The sequence below is a fragment of the Dama dama genome, chromosome 23 (genome assembly GCF_033118175.1).
Source record: "Dama dama isolate Ldn47 chromosome 23, ASM3311817v1, whole genome shotgun sequence".
NCBI classification, from domain to species: Eukaryota; Metazoa; Chordata; class Mammalia; order Artiodactyla; family Cervidae; genus Dama; species Dama dama.
In genome coordinates, this window is record NC_083703.1 from 14,305,069 (window position 1) to 14,330,569 (window position 25,501).

At 41.6% G+C, this 25,501-nt stretch overlaps 1 protein-coding gene across 1 annotated transcript; it reads right to left on the reverse strand.

Annotated features, from left to right (window-relative positions):
- Nucleotides 1-2,514: 2,514 nt before the first annotated feature.
- KIN (Kin17 DNA and RNA binding protein) lies at nucleotides 2,515-25,488 on the reverse strand. Its single transcript, XM_061126041.1, has 13 exons — nucleotides 25,319-25,488; nucleotides 21,096-21,190; nucleotides 19,279-19,322; nucleotides 19,072-19,194; nucleotides 18,002-18,183; nucleotides 16,580-16,628; nucleotides 15,594-15,651; nucleotides 12,120-12,249; nucleotides 10,204-10,254; nucleotides 9,321-9,389; nucleotides 8,444-8,543; nucleotides 6,896-6,996; nucleotides 2,515-4,844 (listed from the first exon to the last, which is right to left on the reverse strand). The coding sequence occupies exons 1-13, from the start codon at nucleotides 25,430-25,432 to the stop codon at nucleotides 4,782-4,784; spliced, it is 1,179 nt and encodes a 392-aa protein (XP_060982024.1). The 5' UTR covers nucleotides 25,433-25,488; the 3' UTR covers nucleotides 2,515-4,781.
- Nucleotides 25,489-25,501: the final 13 nt, after the last annotated feature.

Consider the following 25,501-nt stretch of genomic DNA (forward strand, 5'->3'; position numbering starts at 1 on the left):
GAGAATCTTTGGAAAGAAAGGAATTATGCCACTACCTCTTGACTAGTGTCTGAAAGTATATTGTGTATATTTATGAAGAAAAGCAACTTGGTAATTATCTATGTTTGTTTATTCGCTGAAGCACCTTGGAACCCATTGGTAACTGGTCAATATTTAATTTTGTATGAGGCTTGGTGGTAAAGAATCTTCCTGCCAATGCAGGTGATCCAGGAGATGCAGGTTTGATCCCTGGGTCAGGAAGATCCCCTGGAGAAGGAAATGGCAACCCGTTTCAGAACTCTTGCCTGGGAAATCCCATGGACAGAGGAGCCTGGCGGGCTACAGCCTATGGGTTCACAAATGTTGGACACAACTTAGCAACTAAACAACCACAACAGAGCTGGGGGATGACAGGGCTGTGTGTGTGCACGCTAATTTGCTTCAGTCATTCCACCTCTTTGTGACCTCATGAACTGCAGCCCACCAGGCTCCTCTGTCCATGAGATTCTCCAGGCAAGAATACTGGAGTGGGTTGCCATGCTCTCCTCCAGGGGATCTTCCCAACCCAGGGATTGAACCTGTGTCTCTTGCATCTCCTGCATCGGCAGGCAGGTTTGTTACCACTAGTGCCGCCTGAAAAGCCCAGTACAGGGCTAGTATTTGTCAGATGTATTCATCTTTCAGACAAGGTAGCCTGTCTTCAATGCTTTTCCTAAGTATCAACCTAGTTACCATTAAACCAATTAGATACCTATGTCTTATTGTCAGAACTGGAACCCTCTGAGAAAAAGCGGACACTGGGTTCAGATTATACCTGTCAAAAGTTTGTGTTGTTTAATTATTGAAAATTAAACAAGGTTTCTTAGGGTTGGAATATCAGTAATCCAAAGAAACAACTTTTTTAAAGGGGGGGAGGGGAATGAAAGTGTCTCAGTATGTAGTAAAAATGAACAATGAATCAGTAAGTTATTTTAGTACCTAAGGATATGAGGTCTTATGCAAATCCTTCTATTTCCTTTAAAGGATCACTTAATACCATAAGGGGCATCTTCTTTCCAGCCTTATCCCAACTGAAAGACATATAAATGACCCCAAAGGCCCCGTAAGAGCAAAGTAGAAGTTTACCTGGCTGCCTAGATACATAAAAATGCCTATATGCTGTAATAGTATTTTTTACTCTTTCCCTAACACTTTTTCAGGGAATTCCCTGGCGGTCCAGTAGTTTAGACTTGGCTCCTGGGGCCTGGGTTTGATTCCTGGTCAGACAAACAAAAAAACACCAAAAAAACCCACATTTTTTCACACTGACAAAATCTACATGGGTGACTTTTCCTGAAATAACCACTGTAAGAGGAAGGAAAATCAAGGATGCTTCCTTTTAATGGCATAATGATTCGATTACTCAGTTAACATTTCAGGGGCACTTCAGTCTACCTAATGGAGACCTTACAGTGAAAGCTGCCCCACATTTGAATCCTGGAACCCCATTTTACCAGAGTAGGAACCGAGGTGTATCCTGTTCTCACTGAGGGACAGCAAAGTCAGGGTGGGTTTTTAAGGAGCTATTCCAGATTAGCTCATTTCTATCAGCCAATCATTTCATTTGAGTATCAATTCATTGAACATGGTCAGTTCCTATGCTACACCCACTTTGGGCCTAATACCTGCTTCTCACCCTTTTATCTCCAGCACTCATTGCAATGGTTTACTTCTATAGGCACTTAGTAAATGTTTGTTGAATAAATGTACTCAAAGATGTCAGCAAAAACTGACAGGCAGTTAGAAGCGCATAAGGGGAGGAAACTCCCTCAGCGGCCCGGTGGTTAGGACTCAGCTCTTCCAATGCAGCAGGTTCCATCTCTGGTTGGGGAACTGAGATCCCACAAGCCACGGGGCACAGCCAAAAAAGCAAAATAAAGAAGTAATAAAATAAAAGAGGTACATAAGGGGAAATGAGCAAATAGAGCAGTGGGACCCAATGGCATTCCTAATGAAGAAACTTCAAGGAATTAAGTTTCCTAAGATACCAATAATTTGATATGACCTCAAGTTAGATTGTGAAAAAGAGTAACTTTCCAAAAACTGAGAAGCCACAAACTGAGAGAAAAATACTTTCAAAAGACCTATTTGGAATAAGACTATCATCCAAAATATATAAAAAAAACTCTTGAAACTCAACAGTAAGGAAGTGAATGATCCAACTTAAAAATGGCAGAAGACTTCACTAGACAACTCACCAAAGGAGACATACAGATGGCAAATAAACATATAGAAAAATGCTCAACATCGTACGTCATTAGGGATTGCAAATTAAAACAATGAACTACTACTACACACCTATTAGAATGGCCAAAATCATGACAATACCAAATGCACGTGAGGCTGTGGAGCAACACAGGAGCTCTCATTCATTGCCTGCAGGAATGCAGAACGGAACAGCGACTTTGGAAGTCACTCTTACCATTCAACCCAGTAACCACGCTCCTTGGTATTTATCCAAATGAGCTGAAAAGTTAACACAAAAATCTACACATGGAGGTTTACAGCATCTTTATTCAGAGTTGAGAAAAATGGAAGCAACCTAGATGTCCTTCAGTAGGTGAACAGCTAAGTAAACTGTGGTGTATCCGGATATTGTGATATTATTCAGCACTAAACAGAAATGAGCCATCATGTCGTGAGAGGATGCACAGAGGACACTTAAACGCATGTTACTAAGTAAAAGCAGCCAGTCTGCAAAGGCTTACATACTGTATGAGTCCAACTATGACATTTTGGAGAGATCAAAACTATGTAGACAGTAACATCAGTGGCTAACGGAGGTGGGGAGGGAGGGAAATGAGGTGGATTTTTAGACAACGAAACTATTTTGAACGATACCATAATGGTGGATACACGCCATCATACGTTTGTCTAAGCCCACAGAATGTACACCAAGAGGGAACAACAATGTAAACCATGGACTTTGATGATGACAGGTCAGTGGAGGTTCATCAATTCTGCTTAGTTTTGTGCAAACCTGAAACTGCTCTAAAGAATAAAGTCTATTTTTTAAAAAGAATAATAACTTAGAATGTTTTAAAAAGAAAAGTCAGGGAATTCCCTGGTGGTCCAGTGGTCAGGACTCTACTTCTACTGCAGGGGGGCTGGGGTTCAATTTCTGGTCGGGGAACTAAGATTTTGCAAGCTGTCTGGTGCAGCCAAAAAAAAAAGAAAGAAAAAAGGTCAATATAAGACTTGATTTTAGGTGTCTGCGGTTACTCTGCTTAATATAACCATATTGGCCTCTAAAACCTTATAGGGAAAACAATTCTACAGTATAGAATCATATTTTTATGCTTGATTTTTAAAAAATTAAACAACCTCAATAACTACTTTGTGATAATTTCAGGAAGATGTTGGAGAAAAGAATGTGAGATGTAGGGATAAAACTTTCTTCTGTGAAGAAAACTACAGAGTTGATTCCAAACTTACAGATTTGGGGGAGGCCTGTGAAAAGCATCATGTTTTATTTCTGCACCATAATCAGGGCAAGCCATTCCTTATGGAAATGGCTCTTCAAATGTTAGACACGGCATAACATGAGTGAGTTACAGTGTGACAGTGACTCCAATCCCAGGATCTGAAAATGTATGACCACAAAAAGTCTTGTACACGCATGTTCACAGCAGTGTTATTCCTAACAGCCTCAAAGCGGAAGCAATCCAATTCCAATTGATGAATAGTTTTTAAAAAATGTGGTATATATCCATACAAAAGACTACCGTTGAATGAAAATGAGGTAGTGACCCATGCTACAACATGGATAACCCTTGAAAACACTACACTTTGTGTAAGAAGCTGGTTATAAAAGACCATATACTGTATGATTCCACTTCTATGAAATGTCCAAGACAGGCAAATTCACAGAGATGGAAAGCAGATTAGTGGCTGCCAGTAGTCTGGAGTGACTATAGATCCAGGGTTACTTTTGGGGAGATGAAAATTCCCAAATTAGACAATGGTGATTTTCAAACAACTTTGTAAATATTCTAAAAACCACTGAAATGTCCACTTTTCAGTTCAGTTCAGTTCAGTTGCTCAGTCGTGTCCGACTCTTTGCGATCCCATGAATCGCAGCACACCAGGCCTCCCTGTCCATCACCAACTCCCGGAGTTTACTCAAACTCATGTCCATCGAGTCGGTGATGCCATCCAGCCATCTCATCCTCTGTCATCCCCTTCTCTTCCTGCCCCCAATCCCTCCCAGCATCAGGGTCTTTTCCAATGAGTCAACTCTTCACATGAGGTGGCCAAAGTATTGGAGTTTCAGCTTCAGCATCAGTCCTGCCAATGAACACCCAGGACTGAAATGGGTGAAACTGTACAGTGTGTGAATTACATCTCAATAAAGCTATTCTATTTATAGTTTGACTCTTAAAAATGTAATTATATTACATCCAACTTTACTACTTTACTGATGAAAATATAAATTTAGAGTATATGAAAGATTTGCTCTACAATAGTTCTACATTATCCTATTTACAACACTTTACAATAATATTCTTTTAATGTAGATTAAAAAATCAAGGAAATACTACAAAGGCAACAAAAACAACAAGGACAAAATTACATAATTTTGATACTTCACAAGACATAATTAGATTTTTCTATAAGTTAGGCTAAACAACTACAGTAATATTTAAATAAATCCATTTGTTTTATAAAAAGAAACACCCTAACACAGTAGAGTCTTGTAATGTCTTGGTGAACACCAATTTGATGCTTTAAGATTTTAATGTGATGTTAATAAATTTTCAAACTCAGGCAAGTTTAGAAATGTCTTCGTATTGAATTCCTTCAACTCTGCGTCCTTTTAAAGGGCCCTACAAATTAAAATAATTGAAGAAGTAGTTAAAAACACACATGCACTTACAAGACAAGAAAAGGACATATGCTTCTGGATGCCAATGTGCCTTTTTCACACCCCTAAGACACCATTAAGGTAGCTAACAGATCTTCATGACTCTGAATTTTTAAAAAATACCCTATGGTGTCCTTGTCAGGAACTGGTCGTGTTTTCTTCATGCTGGGTGGGATGCGTTACCACTAGATACTGTGGCGGAGACCTGCTGGCTAGTCAGTACCTCCTGTCCCCCTTCCTGGCCCCCCCTGGTCAGGCGTGGTGTGAGACGGCGCTCCGGCCCACGGAACGGACCAGGAGTGACATGGGGCTCACCCAGGCCACGCACCCTCCACACGCAGGCCGTGGACCAGAAGTGACATGGGGCTCGCCCAGGCCACGCACCCCCCACACGCAGCCCACGGAATGGACAGGGGTGACACGGGGCTCGCCCAGGCCACGCACCACCCACACGCAGCCCGTCACGCTCCCCGTGATGGAGATGACACAGTGCAGCAATGCAGGGCTCTAAAACCCCCGTCTCAGATCCTTCCTTTGAAGACAGGTCAGGTCTCACTCTTGTGAGCAGAGCTCTCAGTGGGGCAATTCTAAATGAACCAGCAATTCTACTTAAATGTCAGATTCCTGTGAGTGAATTACTTTATCGATCTCGCCTACCTTAAATCCCTTATGAAAGAAGGAAGAACACTGAAAAATTACTGATCTCTGTGGCTTTCCTCCATTAATCATGATTATACATTCCTCACTAATTACACTCTGGCAGATAAAGTTTATATTAGATATGAGGGGGAAAAAACTGGGATACAAAACTATACATATTATACACAATTTTATAAAATACAAAGATGGGGGAAAAACAGGCTAAAATATTAATGGAGGTTATCATTTGCCTGGAGGCGTATGGGCAATTTTTTTAAAGTATTTATATTAAATTGTAATTTTCAGCTTTTATACAAGAGTATTGCTGCAGACTGAAGTTTGTGTCCCGCCCAAAACTGATTCAATACATTAAAATGTGATGGTGTTAGGCGGTGGTGAGGTCATAAGGGCAGAGCCCGTGAAGATGGGATTAGTGGCCCTGCAAAGGGACCCCAGAGATTCCCACCCCCCAGCAGTGAGAGAACATGAACCAGGATACGGACCCTCAGCAGACACCCAGCACTGCCTGCGCCTTGGTGTGACACTTCAGCCTCCAGAATGTTTCTAAAGTCATCCTGGTCTACGGTAGTTTGTTATAGGAGTGTGAACAGATTAAGACAAGCAAGTATGGTATTTCTTTTGTAATCGGAAGATAAATTGCTTCAGCAATGTCAGTTATTAAAGAAACCAGGCTTATACAGGGACTTCCCTGGTGGCCCAGTGGTTTAGAAACCCTCTTCCAAGGCAGGGGTGGTGGGTTCAATCCCTGGTTGGGGAGCTTAGACCCCACATGAAGTGAAATTCATTCAGTCACGTCTGACTCTCTGAGACCCCATGGACTAGTCCATGGAATTCTCCAGGCCAGAATACTGGAATGGCTAGCCTTTCCCTTCTCCAGGGGATCTTCTCAACTCAGGGATCAAACTCAGGTCTCCGACACTGCAGGCGGATTCTTTACCAGCTGAGCCACAAGGGAAGCGCAAGAATAATGGAGTGGGTAGCCTATCCCTTCTCTAGGGGATCTTTCCAACCCAGGAATTGAGCTGGGGTCTCCTGCATTGCAGGTGGATTCTTTACCAACTGAGATATCAGGGAAGCCCAGATCCCACAGGCCTTGTAGCCAAAAAAACCAAAACATAAACATAACCAAAAAAACCAAAACATAAGTAAAGACTTTTAAAAATGTTCCATGTCAAAAAAACTCTTAAAAATAAGGGGTGGGGTGGCAGGGTCGGGGCGGGGGAACCTTACAGATTTCCAAACAGGAGAGAATACAAACAGAACACCCAAACTCACAAATCACCAATTCAATGACAAAAACCATGGCACATTTTAAAAGCACTTTGAAATTTGTCTTTCTGTAAATATACTTACAGTTTCAATGACTATAGTAGCAGAAAAAGTCTTCTCATTGATGGATTCTAGGGTGCCTTCATTTCCTCTGTAGCCTCCATTTAAAACAAGGATTCTTTTTCCTGCAACAGAAAAAGTTAACACTTAATACAAAGAAGAGCCACTTTCTTCTACTTTCTTACAGCCAAATATAATTGCACTGCATCAACACAATGCAAGTTCTTAATCATTTATTATCTGTATGATTCTAAAGTACAGTTTGTAGATACTTCGATCACCATCACATTATAACACTCCTCATTTTTTCCACTTATTTGTTAAGGGATGTTTTAATTTAAGACCAAAGAGCATAAGGTTCTTGGAGGGGATGCCCAGAGCCCATAAATAACCAGAAAAAATTCAGCTTACTTTGCCTATTTTTAAAATCACAGGATGCTTGTTAGTTTCATAAAAATGTAAACATATGCCTACTGAACCATTCTATCTCTAAAATTGTCTCAGAAAAGATATATCTGTATAAAGATCTGTACATGAATGTTCATATAGCAGTTTTATTTGTAATGGCCAAGAACTTTAAACAATCCCAATGTCCATCAGTAGGTGACTGGATAGAGATTGGTATGTCCACATAATGAAATACTCAGCAGTAAAAAGGGATAGGGTACAGAGGCACACAACATTATTCTAGATTCATCCAGAATAATGGATGAATGTGCTTACTGAGAGAAGCCAGACACACACAGGACACGTGGTATGATTTTATTTCTATAAAATTCTAGAAAAGTAGGAGCTAATGGTGGAATGCAGACTAGTGGCTGCCTGAGGGAGAGGGGAGGCAGAGTGGGGAGCAAAGGGCTATAAAGGAAATGGGGAACTTTGCGGGGGGTGATGGTACATTCACTAACGTGATGGTAGCGAGGGTTTTCACGGGAGCAGGTATGTGCTATAACTTATCAAATTATGTACCTTATACACAGATGCAGTTTATGTCAGTTACACTTCACTAAAGTTTTTGAAAAAAAAAGTCCACAATTCCTAATCCATAAAATGAATTTTGTTTTAGGGAGAAAGAATAACGGGATCTGATCTGATAAACCAAGTCTGAGAGACTAACATCACTGTGCCAGCAATGATAATACCATGAAGGGTTCTGGGTCAGAGGCAGACAACCTAACCACAGTGGCATTTACACTAGAAATGTATAAGATGATTAAGGAACAGAAAAAGCAAAATAATACTAACTTTTACTTTACTATCTCAAATGGCTAAACAAATGCATTAAGAATCATCCTAACATGACTGATTTTATCCAGACATGTCTATGATTTGCTTCTGGGGGGAAAAAAAAAAAACAGATTCTAGGAAGGGAAAATTTATTCATGCCACAGAATAGCTTCCTTAGAGGACGGGTAAACAACCGCATCACCAAGTCAAACAGGCTGGTTACAACAGGCGATTACATGTTTCTCAAGAGGAAACTCACATCTGGAGCTATTGAATAATATCCAGTAGGAATGGACTCACTTCTTCCCATGGTATATGTACTAAAGGGTCTGCAGAGTGATTTACCTGGTGCTGGAATGACTGTCTCTAAATGAGTCTGGTCAAGTTTCAGCTTGTCTCCAGAGTCAATCATCTTTACGACAGCTGTGTATTTGTCAATTACTTCCTGTCATGTAAAACCAACACTTTTATAACAGAAGAGAGATGCCAATATGAAGTCCAAGGATAGAAATAAATAAATGAAAACAAATGAAATTCTAATCAAAGGGTAAGACCAACTTGTTTTAAGAGTAACTCCTTCTATTAATATCAATGGAGTTTATTTTCTAGAAGCCATATATGATCAGGCTATGGTCCTTAAAGAATTCAATTCAAAGTTTAGTTGAGGTTTTCACTTGGAAGGAAAAGGCTGGAGATCTTAGAATAAGTCTTTAAGACATATAGGGAGAGGAACAATTCTGCCTTGTTTAAATACATTAGGAGGGCAATTTATGCAGGCACAAGGGCTGGCTGCTAGCATGAAACTATACTTAGGAAAAGCAGAAGAAAGAAAAAGACTAGAGAGCTGATTTTTAAATTTTAAAATCCTAGGGCAATCAAGATAAGCCTCTCAGGTTAAACACAAGGAAGTCCTCCTTAGAACTCTGGGGCATCATTACATTGCCTGTCAACAACGATGGGAATGCATAAGGTGTACTCGCTGAATTTTTTTAAGACATGGCCATGGGCACCTATACTATTTGCTCCAGTAAGAAAGCAAACCACAGTTTATACTATGGCTGGAAACAGAATATTTCTCCAACCATTGTGCAGTCAGCCATCAAAAACCTTAGACACACTGCTTTTGCTACTAGGACTTGGTTTTTGAGGAGTATCACGAAGGCTTTACCCAGCCCCCCACCAGCTCCTTTCCCAAATTCCATCCATAACTTCACAGTCTTACCTTTACGATACCCTTCTTCTTATGATACTTCTCTCCAAGTTTTTTGGTTATAATTTTCACTATGATTTCCTAGGGGGAAAAAAAAAAGATGGAAGGAACAATTTAAATTACCTTTTCTCTCTTGATCCTACATTTTAAACCATTTCACCAAAAAATCATAGTAAAATGTTAACTGTTGTTTAAATAAGACCCTTTGGAGTTGGAAGCCTTCCTGGCACAATGGCAAGACATTTTCTTAGTAATCTTTCATTTCTTCTTTCTCTTTTTAACTCAACACAGTTGGTTACCAAGAGGAAAAAATGCATATTTCATGGCTGATTTCCACAGTGAAGGTTCCCTGAAATCTAGCCCTTCTACCTAGCAATCTCAACTAGTCTAGGTCTTTCACAGATAGCAAAACCAGAAAATAATTCTAGGCTTAAATTCAAGGGGCCCTTACAAAAATTTGGCATTAAACTCAAGGAACATTACTGGTTCAAGAACAGGAAGCCACCCTCCAACAAAGGTACAACCAGGACTTTACAGAGCAGATGCACAGATGAGTCATTAAATGTATCTCCAGAAGTGACGGATATTTAAGAAATTTAGCCATTTATATCAAAGACCATTTAAATCATCCACTTAAGAGCACTAGGCCCTGCGGTAAAGAATCCACCCGCAATTCAGGAGACACAGGAGACGTGGGTTTGACCCCTGGGTTGGGAAGATCCCCTGGAGGAGGGCATGGCAACCCACTCCAGTATTCTTGCCTGGAGAATCCCATGGGCAGAGAAGCCTGGCAGGCTGCCATCCATGGGGTCACAAAGAGTTGGACACAACTGTATCAACTTAGCACACACATAAAAGCACACTTAGATATAAGAAGGCCCAGTGGGATACGTACAGGCTGCAGCCAGTAATCTGTCCGTGCAGTTCTTTTCTTCTCCTCTTCAATCTGAAGGACACGCGAGACATTCAAACAGTTACCTCTTTAAAATATTCAGTTTATTTCTAATAACATTCTATTTAGCAAAAGAACTCCATAAAACACACTTCACAGAAGATTGATATAATGTGCAAGCTCTGATAAACATTTTATGCAATTTATTTTTGAATGAAAAAAAGCAACTCTAAAAAAATAAGCAACAGGCAAATCAACTGACCAAGAAGATAAAACACAAACAGCCTCTATCAAGTCAATTGCGAGGCTGCCTGCCAGCATCACACAGTCCCACACCTCCTTCCTTCCCCAGACAGCAAACAGGTGATGTTTTCAGGGGTAAAAATGTAACTCTTATGGACCAACCTAGCACAGTGCGCTTGGGTATAGTTTGATGGCAAAAAGGAGCTTCCCTGTTTGACAAGAATGATAAAGATGTCGAGTGAAGGAGAAGGAAACACAACCAGGAGACACGTACACAGAAGGGTGACCGAAAGGAAACATGCTGACCACAGCAGAACTGCACCTCACACCCTTTCCTTTCTCAGCTGCTCAGTTAGACCCAAGTACCAACTTTCAAAGGGAATGAACAGTGCCATTCTTTGGTTGATCTGAAATTTCATTTTAATTCCACCAACTTCCCAATATGAACAAAGAATACTCTATAAACTTGGCATGTTATATTCTAAGCAGGTAGATCTAGCTTTCTGCTTCACTTAATTAAATTCAAAATGGGCTCTAAGACTTCTGCAGGGCTGCCCCTGCTCTCTCTAACGTTAGATGCCGCCACTCCAGTGCTCACTGGGCTCCAGCCACGTGGATCTTCCCTTCAGAGGTTGAAGTAGCGATCTACCCCGCCTCATCCAAGGAACAATCTCCCCACTCCCTGCCTTCAGACCTCCTTAGGGCTTCCCATTTTGTAATTATTCATCTACTGATTCACTTGGTCTGGGATGTCTCCTTCGCTAGAGCAAAAGCTCCATGACACGCAGGGTCCATGTTTTTCTCCCTACTCCACACACGCAGGCCCTCGCATGATGCCCGGCACATAATAGCAACTCCATGTGGGCTGAACGCTAGAATGAACACATGTCACAGTGTACATGCAATATGTTATACTTTAAGCTGTTCTGACTGCCCTGCATTTTCTGTTTTTCTAACAATAGGGAAGACCAAACAGTTTCCTCCTATCCCTTTCTAAATGAAGGAAAGGGTGAGGAGCCCAGAGGAAAAGATGTTAAGAGGGAAAAAAGTCAGTCTCTTGTACCCATTTATTCTTTCTCTTCATAAATTATGTGAAAATTTCATAAATTTATTGATCAGGGAAGGTGGTGGGGTGAAACGGAGAAACGTGATATTTAGGGATATATTAAGAACCTTCTGCAGAATGACTCCAGAATTTCAAGTAAATTTAAAGCAGAAGTATAGCTTTAAGTCAGATAATCACAGTCACATAAACTGACTATCTGGTTTAATCAAATTAAAAATATGTCTGAACATTCTCTTCCCAGCTAGGAGGTGTTAAGTGGAAGTTAAGAGGCAGCAGAAGAGATCCCTGGAGGATGCCAATTTTCTGAGCCACCAAAAAGGTGTGCAGAGCTTTCATTTCTGGCGTCAATCACCACGATGGTCCTTCTAAACGAAATCTACTGACCACAATCTCAGGAAGAGTTCTGCAGACAGCAGTTGAGGCACCTGTCTAGGGAGGTTCTGGCTCCACTCAGATGGAACTGCATCTGGGCTCTTCACCCCCAATTTGGCCTCAGCACATTTTCCTCTTTGTATTAATCTCATAATTGGTTAAATTGTTTAACTCTCCTTGGCTGGAATCACATGGCTCACCGAATAGCTAGAGTGGACATGCAGTTCATAAAGCTCACCTCCATGATTTCATCGAGGGCAGACTTCTTCTTCTTCTTCTCTTTTGACGGAGCCGAGCTCTGGGAGGACTCCTTCCGCTTCACTGATGCCGTGGTTCCAATCGTGTTCAGGGCACTTGGTCCCAAAGAACTGAGGGGAAGAGGAGTGTGCTGTTAACAAAAACCGTGCAAAGGTACAGGCTTTATAATGGGTGAAGGGAGCAACGCAGAAGCAGCCTGTTAAACACGGTTAACTACAGATCAGTCAAAACAATGACGGGCACATCCCTCACTTACAGGACTGGGAGCACCCTGAGAACACGGGGCCATTCCTATCCCCACCCCCAAGCCAGCGCCACCTTACCCGCGTGCCCGAGCCACGGACAACAGCATCAGCCTTAAGGCCGGGGCCACAAGGGTTTCTTTCTACTTCTGCTAGGACCCTGAGCAATTTTCCCTACGTCCCAGTTCCCCAGCTATAAACAGGGATTATAATGTGGCCCAACTCTAGTTGGACCGCATGGATCAACCAGGTGAGAGGTTTGTAAAACGGCCAGCAGAAGTCCAGCACATTGCTGTTGGTTCCACTTCTTTAAAACAAAGATTTCAACATTCAGCATGAAAGTTTTTATTACTCCTGACTGCCTGAAGTCTGAAGTCTTCCCAGCGCACATTCTCAACTTTTGAGTGCTACTATACAACCGTCACCACTGGCCCCAGGATGCTACCCCCGATTTACTCTGTACACTTGTCATTCTGAACAGTCTGCTACTGACTGAGCCTTGCCTGTGCTTCAAGCCTCTGTAATTCTGCACAGGCCTCTTTGTGCCCAAAACAGTCTTTCCATTTTCTCCACTTGTTGAAATTCTTTAAGATCCATTCTTCATGAGATTTCTTGGAGTGTATCCTTTTTTGAACTGCCAGAGCACTCTGGGGCAGGCACCCCACTCCACCTCACATAAAGCCCTTTGTATATGACTCTTCTCTCACAGGAGGGCAGAAACTACATATATCCATATATATATGTATGTATGTATGTATGTATGTATATATACGTATGTATTTTTTTCTTTTCCCCCTGTAAAGTAGCAGTAACCATCTTGTGACCCAAATATATGCTCTATTAATATTTGCTGACTCACTGAACCTTACCAGTCTAATTGTCAAATTTACAAAATACGAAACTGAGTTGTACTAAAGATGTTACTTTTTCTTAAAATTAAGCTGAATAATAAATAAACCTGGTTAAAAAATGGGCAATAAGTGATTCTCCAGAGATTATAAATGGCCAAAAAGCACATGGAAAGATCCTTACCATCACTAATCATTAGGGAAATGCAAATCAAAACCAAAATGAAACACCCTCATTAGGCTGCTACTATTAAAAAAAAAACACACAAAAATAACAAATGTTTGCAAGAATATGGAGAAACTGGAGCCTTCTGTGCAAATGTTGGAATGTAAAATGGTACAGCTGTTGTGGAAAACCTTTTAAAAATTAAATACAGAATGACCATATAATCCAGCAAGTCCACTTCTGGATAAACACCCAAAGGAACTGAAAGCAGGAATGTGAACAGATATTTGTAAACCGATGTTCATAAGAGCATGAATCACAAGAGCCAAAAGGTGAAAACAACTCAAACGCTCACAATAGATGACTGGATAAACAAAACGTGGTCTACATGTACAAGGGGACATTACCATCGAGACTAAAGAAAGAAATGCTGATCCATGCCTAGACACAGATACACCTTGAAGACGCTGTGCTAAGTGAAAGAAGCCAGACACAAACAGACAAATACTATGTGATTCTGCTCAGATTCATAGAGACAGACGAGCAGAACAGAGGCAACCAGGGGCTGAGGGGAGGGGCAGTGGGGAGTTATCTTTGAGAGTGCAGAGTTTGCTTGGGGGGATGAAAAGTCATGCAGATGATGGTTGTACCACAGTGTGAATCTACTTAATGCCACTGAATTATATACCACTGTGATTAACTAAACAACAATAACAACAACAAACCCTCCCCCGAAACAAAAAATTGAGTTAGGTTAAATAAGCATTGGGCTTCCCTGGTGCTTAGCTGGGAAAGAATCTGCCTGCAATGTGGGAAACCTGGGTTCGACCCCTGGGTTGGGAAAATCCCCTGGAGAAGGAAATGGCAACCCACTGCAGTATTCTTGTCTGGAGAATCCCCATGGACAGAGGAGCCTGGGGACAACAGTCGATTGGGTCACAAAGAGTCAGACACAATTGACTGACTAAGCACAGAAATAAGCATCATGTAGAATATGAAGGAAAATAGCAAATATGACCCAGCTCAAAAGATAAATTCCACCAGATACTGGTGTCCCCCTGAATACCCTCTCCATCTTTAAACCTCCATGACTAAAACCGAGTGCACCGCACATGACAAGTAGCACGTGCATCTGGTGGAAGAACACGAGGCCCTCGAGAAAAGAGAACACCAAGGGTGGATACAAATACCTGACCGTGGGCCATCCCGGGGCTTGACACACTACAGCCTGAGGGCCAGACCCAGTCTACTGCCTGCCTTCATAAATGAGATCGAACTGGAACACAGCCGGGCTCATTCGCTTACGTATTGTCTGTGGCTGCTTCCTCAGTCCGACAGCACAGTTAAGCGAAGTGGTGACAGACACATGGCCCACAAAGCCTAAAATACTCACTATGTGGCCCTTTATAGAAAAGGCTGGTCAGCTCCTGCTCGGTACCACAGCCTTTAGAAGGGAAGGCGATTGCTACTGAGTGTCTACTGACACATTTACACTTTACCAGATGCTAAGGAGATAGGTGGAGAAGGCAATGGCACCCCACTCCAGTACTCTTGCCTGGAAAGTCCCACGGACGGAGGAGCCTGGTAGGCTACAGTCCATGGGGTCGCAAAGAATCAGACACGACTGAGTGACTTCACCTCACTCACTTCATACTTTGTCGCTGAAGAAGGAAGTGGCAACCCACTCCAGTGTTTTTGCCTGGAGAATCCCATGGACAGAGGAGCCTGGCGGGCCATGGTCCACAGGGTCGCAGAGAGACGGACATGACTGAAGTGACTGAGCACGCACACAGCAAGGAGGCAGCTGAATAAGTCTCATCTCTATTCTCAGAAAATCATAATACAGCAGGTAAGACAAAAAGTATATAACCCAGTGAACACAGTGGGCTATGATAGAAAAACAAACACTACTGCCATAGCACATAAAGAACCACTGAGTGGAGAAGGAGTCAGGGAGAAGTTAATGTTTATCATGTGAAGCATTTCAGTAAAAAATCAGCCTTTCCTCAAAAAACAGAATCAGCTCATCACAGGCAAATAAGAAAAAAAGTTTCTAAGAAAAAAATCAACCATTAAACAAAAAAAAGAGATGAAAATGACAACTAGAAAAAATAACTCACAATCCTGCACCTTTTAAGATAGTCATCGACATTCCACCCAAACTCTCAAGTTCTAAGATACCTGTCCACGTGGCTCACCTTGATTTGGAAGATGCTGCTCCTGAACTACAGGCTCCTTTATTCAGATTAAACGTAACTGGAAGAAAAGAACTGGTATTCGATATATATTTGGGGAAAATTCTAGTAAAACATCAGGTAAATACCACAAAGAAGTCACACAGAAATTCATGGACATTTTGAATAAATGAGACCTGGAATGCTCCTACCCAGAGATCATAAACGCCTGTAAAATATAATGAAGTGGTGCTTACAGAGCAGGGAGAGACCTTCACTGGATGCAGCATGTGGCCTTGGCCCCTTCCCCACTCCGCCTCCCCTCTCCCCTTGATAACAGGAATCCCATTTTGTTTCCGTGTCTGTAGGCCTCACACATAGCTTGGGGGATGCTATGGTCTGAAGGGGTGTGTCCCCTCCCAAATCCAAAGGTTAAAAACCTAACACCCAAGGGGATGGGACTAAGAGGTGGGACCTGTGGGAGGGGATAAATACAGTTCTTTGGTCTAAACCAATCAAAATCATTCCATTTCCTTTCCCAGTGACTGATTTTGAGGTGGACACGAGATACAGTCTGGCCAATGACATTCAAAACGAAGTCTGCTGCTAAGAAGAAGGTCTTCTAGGAAAAGCTTACTTGCTCATAGGGGACTCCAGAAGAGAAACAGGCGCTCTGTTCTCCTCTGGACACGCTGGGTCTGCATATGATGGCTGGAGTGCTGGCAGCCACCTTGTGTCCAGCTGCTGAGAGTGTGACATCCGGAACCACCCTATCTCTGGGAGTCGGAGTCTTGGTATGGCAAAGGATTTCCTTACTGTTTAGGCTACTTTTACTCAGTCTGGTTATTTGCTGCTGAAGGCATTCCATCTAATTCACTGTTATCACCTTTTCATTTTACTAATGAGAATAAAGCAGTCCAGGTAGACAATATGTCCTGTTCCCAAACATGTTGCTAGTTTTTGGCAGGGCCAGGATAAAAGCATCTATTTTCAAACAGGAAGAAAAGTACCTTTTTCTTCGTCATTTTCTCTGCTTAATTCCGTAAAAACAGGGACTTCCTTAAAAAAAAAAAAAGAATTTGAAGGTTCGGTTCACAGTGCATTTACTAACACTATTCAATAGCCGTAAATTATAACTTGCTACCTAAAACAGTTAAGGTACTAAATAAGAGATTACATGTATTGTAAACATCTTCCAATAAAGACACTGTATGGGGGATGGGCGAGGAGCTGGAAACAAGCCACATGCTTCTCAACAGGAGAATGGATAAACAGACTTATATTCATAAAATGAAATGTTATACATCAGTCAAGAAGAGGAAAGGACACTAACAGGAAAGGACACGGTGGACGACACACACAGAACGTTATGCTGAGCTAGGAAAGCCAGACACAAAGAGAACATGCCATCAATAAAAATAAATGAATGCATGAATACATAGATAAAAGACAACACACTCATGATTCCATCCTTCCAGAGTTCAAAGACAGGTTAAACCAACCAACAATTAATAACAGTGTGTTGGAACAGTGCTTCCTTCTCTGGGGACAAGGGGTGCTGGTTAGGAATGGGCATGAGGGATCCTTCTAGGATACTGGAAATGCTTAATATTTCATCTGGGTGGCACATGGACTATCTACTTATCTATAGGTCGATCAACCCATCCATTCATCTAAAGACACATACATAAGTAAAAGTTGATGGAAGTGTAACCTTAAGATTCACGCATGCCATACACTTTATGTATGCTACATCACAATAAGAAGCTTTTAACAATACTCAATGGCTAGTGGTTTCACATACACACTAGGCTATATTTTCCTGCTCTCACACATGTCTAGTATACAAGCTCCTTGAAGGCAGGGATTTTCATCTTCTCTCCACTACTGTATCCCCAGTGCCTGTAAGAATGCCTGGCACACAGAGGTGACCAATAACTATCTGCTAAAATAAACGCCTTGATCTAGTTACTCTAACACCTGAAACAATTTTACAATGCCTTCCCTCCCCTGTTCACCTGGGTTTGACCCAGTGACTCCTCAAGACTCCTCAGCCTGGGGGCTGTATCTACCTTTAAATATTCTTGTGTCGCCCCAGGCTGGAACAAGTGCCGGCCCTCTGTGTTCCCACACACTGTGGTCTTCCCCAGCACTGCAATGGCTATAATTGGTTGCACTGACCTGTTCATGTCTTCACCTTTAGGTGCTGACTCTATTTTAGGGGTGAGGAAACAGGTTTAGAAGATTACACTATTACATAAGCATGTGAAGGCAGGAAGTCCGCAAGTGACCCAGGTTTGTTTCTACTTCACAATCTGGGCTTTTATACCAGGCCACGCGCTTTATCCTACAAAATGCGGTTCAAGGCCTAAACAAATAAGTGACTGTGCTTCTTCAGACCTTTGTCTGTTGCATCTCTGGATGATGCCCACCTGCTCTTTCCCTTCCAGACCTCTTCTCACTTGTTCTTGAATAAATCTGGCTGTTTTTTCTTCATCATCGAGGTCCTGCTTCTTCTTTTTCTCTAGTTCCAGCTGCCGGCGGATTGTTTCAGGGTCCCTATCTATATACTGAATATACCAGCCTTTTGGTGTCTCATCCACTTTGCACAAACCTTAAAAAAAGTAATGGATACTCTTAATTTTGTACACAATCAAAGCTGAAAGAAAATATAAATGTGATCTGTCTGCAGTAATTACTCATTCATTCAAGTACACTCATTCAAACATGTTCAAATACACAAATTCATACAGTATGTGAATTTTCCATATTTACAGTTACGACATTTAGATTTTAATTGGAATACTTTTAATATTTTTAAATAGAAAAAATATTATTTTGGTTTCTGATTAGGTTGTGCCAACACATTTAAACAAGGGAAACATTAAAAAACGATTATCCTGCTTAGTATTTATTCAACTGTGTCTAAGCATTTAATATCCACTGAGTACATGATATTCCTCCTGACTTCACTAGCAGAAAACTTCCCCAGAAAATGGAATAAAGAAACACACTGAATAAGTAATACAATGACAAAAAAAATTTCTTCTTCTTTTCTTTTCCCGAATGTTCTATCCTATTAGAAATGGGAAAAGAGGCAGCAAATTTAAAATTTGCCTCAACAAGAGTTTGTGAAAGTGAAATGAATGTGGGGGAAAAAACTGGAAGAGGACAGGTACTGATATTCAACCTAGCGAGTGGATGCTTCAGTGATAAATCTTGGCATGATCAAGGGAACAGCTCCAGACGCCCTTACACACCCGCAGCGCACAAAAGCAACCCTGGAGGAGGCACTCCTCTCCACTAGCTTCTAACTGCCCTACTCAACCTCTTTTCCGTAAATTTACACAGAAAGTGGACAGAGAGGTCTGGCGGGCTACCATCCACAGGGTCACAAACAGTCAGACACAACTGAGCGCCTGGCACATAGAATACAGGACCATCTTCTCCCTGCCCACAATGCAGCCATGTAACAACCGCTCACATCACCTCTTGTTCTCACCTTCTCTGCCCAGCCACTTGGTAAAATCCGTCAGTGTCTCCCACTGCGTGGCATTCATGTGGATGTGCTCCCGGTGGCTGATGTACTCATTGTAAACAATGTTGTTGTGAACCCTCTTGGTGCCTGAGAACAAAATACAACAGGGCAGACCCTGAGCAGATTATAAGACTACAAAGTCACTGTGTGCACAAGACTTAAGGTGCTTACCAAAGCGTCTCCTGAGAAGTTCTAGGAAGTCATTTCGGAATTCCCTAATAAAGCAAGAAGGGAAAGCATTAAGGTAATTTCTACAAATATACAGCATCATCTTCCTGAAATTTAAGCCACCATACAGTTTGCATGAGCAAATGATATATGGAATATCTACGTGAACATCTGTTATGAACCTTTAAACACTGAACAAGGGAAGAATCCTGAAAGATTATAGCTTTCAAGAATTCAAGTTAAAAGCTGGTTTGGAGCTGAAACTTTGTCTTGGTGAAGCAAGCACAAAGTGACCATGGGTCTCTGGAGAGGGTTCTTCATGAAGTTTCACTGCTTCATGAAGTCTCAGTGAATGTGTGTAGTAACCCCATTCTATCAATAACAAAACTGCCCTTTCCATGTGAAGTTGCCACTTAACGTGCCCCTCTGAGCTAAGCACAATGTTAGGTGCCAGACAAACAAGGTGAGTAAGATACAAATCCTCACTGAGGTCACAACCTAGCAGAACCATCATAACCACAACAGAAGTGAAACTGTTGCTTGGCTAAGCTAACCTGAAAAAGAGATGTAATAAGATATCACAGGAAGCCATGAGGGAGATGCCAGGAGGCAGAGGCAATCTTTAATCTGGGTGGTGAAGGACAAACAGAATTTTTACAGATGAAAAGGAAAAGAAGGCTGTTCCCAACCCCTACCAGCACAAAAACATGAAAGCATCACTTGGTATTAGAGAAATGACAGACAGGTAGACAACAGTTATTTCAAATGAAGTATTCAGTATATATTCTTCTCAAAAATAAACAAAATGAGCCTGTTACATCAAGGAAAACAAGTGACAATATTTGTTGCCAATATAAAATCTGAGCTTCCAAGCAAAAAGGGAAACTTGGTAAGTTAGTATCCACCACCATGAATTTGACACATTTCCTAATACTTAAAGGTGTTTCTGACAGCACTGACTGGCATTAATGAGTATGATGTTATGACATTGCATAGTAGAACGTATCACTGTTCAGAATATCAGAATACCTGTGTACTGAAATAATAATAATAACTAACAGCTAATATTAATCAAGTAATGGGCACTCTTTTAAACACTTTAAAAATATTAATTCATTTAATCTTCACATATGTGAGAATTGGACCATAAAGGAAGCTGAGCACTGAAGAATTAATTCTTTTGAAAAAGACTCTGATGCTGGGAAAGACTGAAGGCAGGAGGAGAAGGTGACGCCAGAGGATGAGATGGTTGGATGCCATCACCGACTCGATGGACATGAGTTTGAGCAAGCTTAGGGAGTTGGTGAAGGACAGGGAAGCTTGGCATGCTGCAGTCCATGGGGTCGCAAAGAGTTGGACATGACTAAGCAACTGAACTGAACTGAATCTTCACATAAACCCTATGAAGGAAAGACAATACTTGAGAAGATACAATATCTATAGACAAACTCCAGAAGTTCAGCCAAAGTCACTCAGCTCCTGAGTGGAGAGGCCAGGTCTGAAGGACTGAAAAGTCAGGCAGTCTGATTCCAGAGCTATGCTCTCAGCCACAGCTGTTTTAGAATAAAAGACAGTTTTTCATTATGTTTGATGTGGAAGGAAGGAAAGACTGAATAATGAGAAATACTTTTTTTTTTTTTTAACAATTCCACACAATGATAAGTTGTCAAAAGAAGACAAAAATGGAGCATAAAGTTAATGCAGCTATCACATTAATTTGTAAGGAATAATCAGAGCCTCCAATATATACAATATTAAGCATCTCCTTAATGTCCAACTGAATAAAGCTTATGAGATAAGGATGGTGTTGAGTTACTTACTCTGAAAAATAATCCATAAATTGCTGTGGATTTTCTGAAGCCAGTAACAGCTGTCTCTGATGAGATTCAGACATACAGTGACACTTAAAGCCATTCTATAAAAATGCAAAGGCAGTAGTTAAATTCTGATTTAGGTCATTAAAAGTATTTAATTAAATTAATAATAAATAACAATAATTTAATAGAAAATAACAATTTAATAAGTAACATTAATAACACTTATTAATAAATTAATAAGCAATTAAACCATAAATAACTGCTCTTTGATGATAAATTATAAAAAATAATTAAGTCACTGGCTGTAGCACCCTGTTGTTTAAAAAAAAAAAACTTTATAAAGCTGAGTTTTGCAACCTTGCTAATCAAAGAAGAATCCCAGAAGATTAAACAGACAGAAAAATGGCGCTTTAGAAAACAGACATTAGTAAGAAATATTACAGGGCACAGAAACAAAGAGTGATTTCATGTTTTGACTCTAACAAATTGCTACTGGGCACCTACTTCATACAAAGTGTTAAGCAAGCATTTCGAGGCATATAATGAAGTAAAATGGGTCAGTAGTGAATTTCCATTAGGAAAAGTATTACATTGTCACTCACGTTCCTATACTTTACTCCTATACTTTAGCTCATTACCCAAAAGACACTATTTCCTAATATATATAATCTTTATCACACTAAATCTATATATTCTTCAGATGATTAAAAAAAAATACAAGTTTTGACTTTGCATCTATGCTGCTTAACATCTGAACCTAATTCTTCACTAGTAAGAGACATGAGAAAGTGCCTCTCCTCTGCCTCCCCACCATGGGAACAGCGCCGTCCCGACCTGCACCCAGTCCAGGACGCAGGACGGCCGCACCCCAGAGGCCTCCACCTCCACAGCGCTGTGTCTGCTCAGCCCTCCTAACGACTCACCGGGTCCCTCTGCTCAACCCCCTTCCCACTGTCCTGAGTCCAACCTCAACCTTGCTCAGAGCAGCTTCCTAATCTTTTGTCATCCACACAAGCCTACACAATTTTTGCCAGGACCCAGTTTATAGAAACTACAAGGGTTAGAGAAAGAAGACAAAAGACAACCGCAAGAAAACGTAATGGTTAAAACGGAATCCTCCAGGATCACTACTGGCCTAGTCTCTTCAAGTCAATGTCAAGAAAAACAAACAGGGGGAAGGAAAGGTGCTATGTCTCAAATTTAAAACTGAGAGAGAATTAAAACTCCTAATATACCACACCACTGAGACTTTTAGGGCAGTGAAACTATTCTGTATGACAGTATAATGGTGGATATTAGTCACTACACATTTGTCCAAACCCACAGAATGCTCAACACCAAGAGTGAACTCTAATACAAAATATGCACTTTGGTGCTAATGATGCACGAATCGCCTCACTGACTGTCACAGAAGTACCATTCTGTTGCACCACGCTGACGATCTGCAAGGCTATACATATTGAGGGCAGGGTGGGTAAGAGAGATCTTTGTACCTTTCAAAAAATGTACTTCATTTTTGCTGTGAACCTGAAAAATTAGTCTACTTTTTAAAAAAGTTCTAATAACTAAATCCAATGTATTGCTTTTGACTGGATCTTGGTTTGAAAAATAACTGGGTTTTGTTTTTTTTTTTTGCTTTTACTTTTATTTTATTTTGGTATAGTTGATTTACAATGTGTTAATTTCCACTGTGTAGCAAAGTAATTCAGTTATACACCCACTTACATTCTTTTCCATTATGGTTTATCACAGTACACTGAATGCAGTTCCTTATGCCAAAAAAAAAAGTTTTACACAGCATTCATGGGAATAATTGAGAAAGTGTGACTATGTAGTATATACCAGGTGATACGAAGAAATTATTTATTTGACTGCATTGGGTCTTAGAGTTGCGGCATAAGGGATCTATTTTTCCATGTGGCTCATGGAGTCTCTAATCACAGGCACGTGGACTCCAGGGCTTGGGGGCTCAGTGATTGTGCTTCATGGGTTTAGCTGCTCCGTGGCACGTGGGATCTTAGTCCCCCAACCAGGGACTGAACCTGCGTCCCCTGCATTGAAAGGAGGATCCCCTACCACTGGGCTACCAGAGAAGTCTTGAAGAAATTTTTATTAATTTGGTTATGTGTCATGACATATATTGTGACTATGTAGAAAAATCTCCTAATATTTTAGAGGAGCATATTTAAACATTTCTGGAGTTTAAATGAATGAAGCACAAACTGGAATCAAGACTGTCGGGAGAAATATCAAAACCTCAGATATGCAGATGACACCAGCCTTATGCAGATGACATCACCCTTCACAGAAATCGAAGAACTAAAGAGCCCCTTGATGAAAGTGAAAGAGGAGAGTGAAAAAGCTGACTTAAAAACTCAACATTCAAAAAAACAAAGATCATGGCATCTGGTCCCATCATGTCATGGCACATAGATGGGCAAACAGTGGAAAGAGTGGCTGACTTTATTTTTCTGGGCTCTAAAATCACTGCAGATGGTGACTGCAGCCATGAAATTAAAAGATGCTTACTCCTTGGAAGAAAAGTTATGACCAACCTAGGCAGCATATTAAAAAGCAGAGACATTACTTTGCCAACAAAGGTCTGTCTAGTCAAAGCTATTCTTTTTCCAGTAGTCGTGTATGGATGTGAGAGTTGGACTATAAAGAAAGCTGAGCGCCGAAGAATTGATGCTTTTGAACTGTGGTGTTGGAGAAGACTCTTGAGAGTCCCTTGGACTGCAAGGAGATCCAACCAGTCCATCCTAAGGGAAATCAGTTCGGAATATTCATTGGAAGGACTGATGCTGAAGCTGAAACTCCAATACTCTGGCCACCTAATGCGAAGATCTGACTCACTGGAAAAGACCCTGATGCTGGGAAAGATTGAAGGCGGGAGAAGGAGACAACAGAGGATGAGATGGTTGGATGGTATCACCGACTCAATGGACATGAGTTCAAGTAAACTCTGGGAGTTGGCGATGGACAGGGAGGCCTGGCATGCTGCAGTCCATGGGGCCGCAAAGAGTTGGACATGACTTAGCAACTGAACTGAACTGATTTAAACATTTAGAAGTGAAATATCCTGATGTCTGTAATTTACTTTAAAATATTTCAAAGAAAAGGACACAGCAAAATACTTAAAATGTTAAATCTGGGTAAAGGGTATATGGATTTCCCTGTACTAGTTTTCTGTGTGAGAATTTTACCATGAGTAGTAGTAAAGAGAACTAAAGAGAAATGAAAGAGAAAAACTGTTATCAGTGTCATTCAATGTGAGTGCCACCTAAAGTATTTCATCCCTCACTTGCAGAAACACTGGATTACATTATTCCAAGTGTCCAGTGTTCTTCCTTTCTTACCCAATTCAACATTCAGAGAAAAATAGGATCCCGTCACTAGCCTGCTGTCAATTTTTCCAGGTGCTTTTATCATCCACCTAAATAATGGGAAAAAAGTGCTCCACAGCACAGTCTACAAAGCTTCTCAATATCTGCCCCTCAGCCACTTTGCAGATAATTCACTCATTTAAAACTCAAACAGTCTCACAAGAACGGACAATTACTAGTCCGTTTTCAAATATGTTTTCAAATATGTAAACAGGTGGAGAGAAAGCAAGTAACTTGTAAGGGAACATAGCTCCGCCTCCTGGTTCTGACTCCAGAGTCTACATCTCACCCGCAGAAAACATCCCAGACCTGGCACGTCGCAGGCGCTCGACAAAGGCTTGTTAGGTGACTAGCTTGCAAGGGCTTAGTTCTGGTCTGTACCCTGATTATGTCTAAAAGCCAAGCCAAGTCTGAGACGGGTGTTGTTATTCCAGGGCGTCCAGCGCCGCAAGGCTCATCCCGTGTTTCATGACAGCCTGACTGACGTCCTTTCTCAGGGAGGGCTGGAAAACCTTTTCATTCTTTATTCCTTTTGGGGTTATAACCTTTTTATTCTTTATTCCTTTTGGGGTTATAACCTTTTCATTCTTTACTCCTTTTGGGGTGATTGGACTGGGGAGGAAGGAGGTGTCCAAAGCCGGCTTCCCCGCCAGGACGGGGGATTGAAGGGAAGGATAGCCCTATTGAGTGGAGTCCCCGGCTCGCCCTGCGCAGCCCTCACGCCTGGGGTCGGGAGACCCAGGCCGTCGCCGCGGCGTCGGGCACCTCAGCCTGCATCCCCAGTGGGGTCCCGCCGGAGAGGCGCGGGGGTGCGCGCGGGGCCAACCCGCGCCCGCTTACCTCGTCCCGGCACTGCTTCTGGCACATCTGGCAATACCAGCGCAGCTTCTGAAGCCCCTTGGACTTGATCCTGTTGGCGATAGCCTTCGGGGTGAGAAAATCTGACTTTCCCATCGCGACCACCACGACAACAACCTTCCGGGGCCAGCGCCCAGACGACCGGAAGCGGAACAGGGCGGGCGG

Coding starts and splice junctions, on each gene's coding strand:
- KIN (XM_061126041.1), bottom strand. CDS start 25,432: ATGGGAAAGTCAGATTTTCTCACCCCGAAGGCTATCGCCAACAGGATC. Junction 21,191..25,318: donor AGAAGCAGTGCCGGGACGAG/GTAAGCGGGCGC, acceptor GCATTTTTATAG/AATGGCTTTAAGTGTCACTG. Junction 8,544..9,320: donor AGAAGAAGGGTATCGTAAAG/GTAAGACTGTGA, acceptor TTTACATGACAG/GAAGTAATTGACAAATACAC.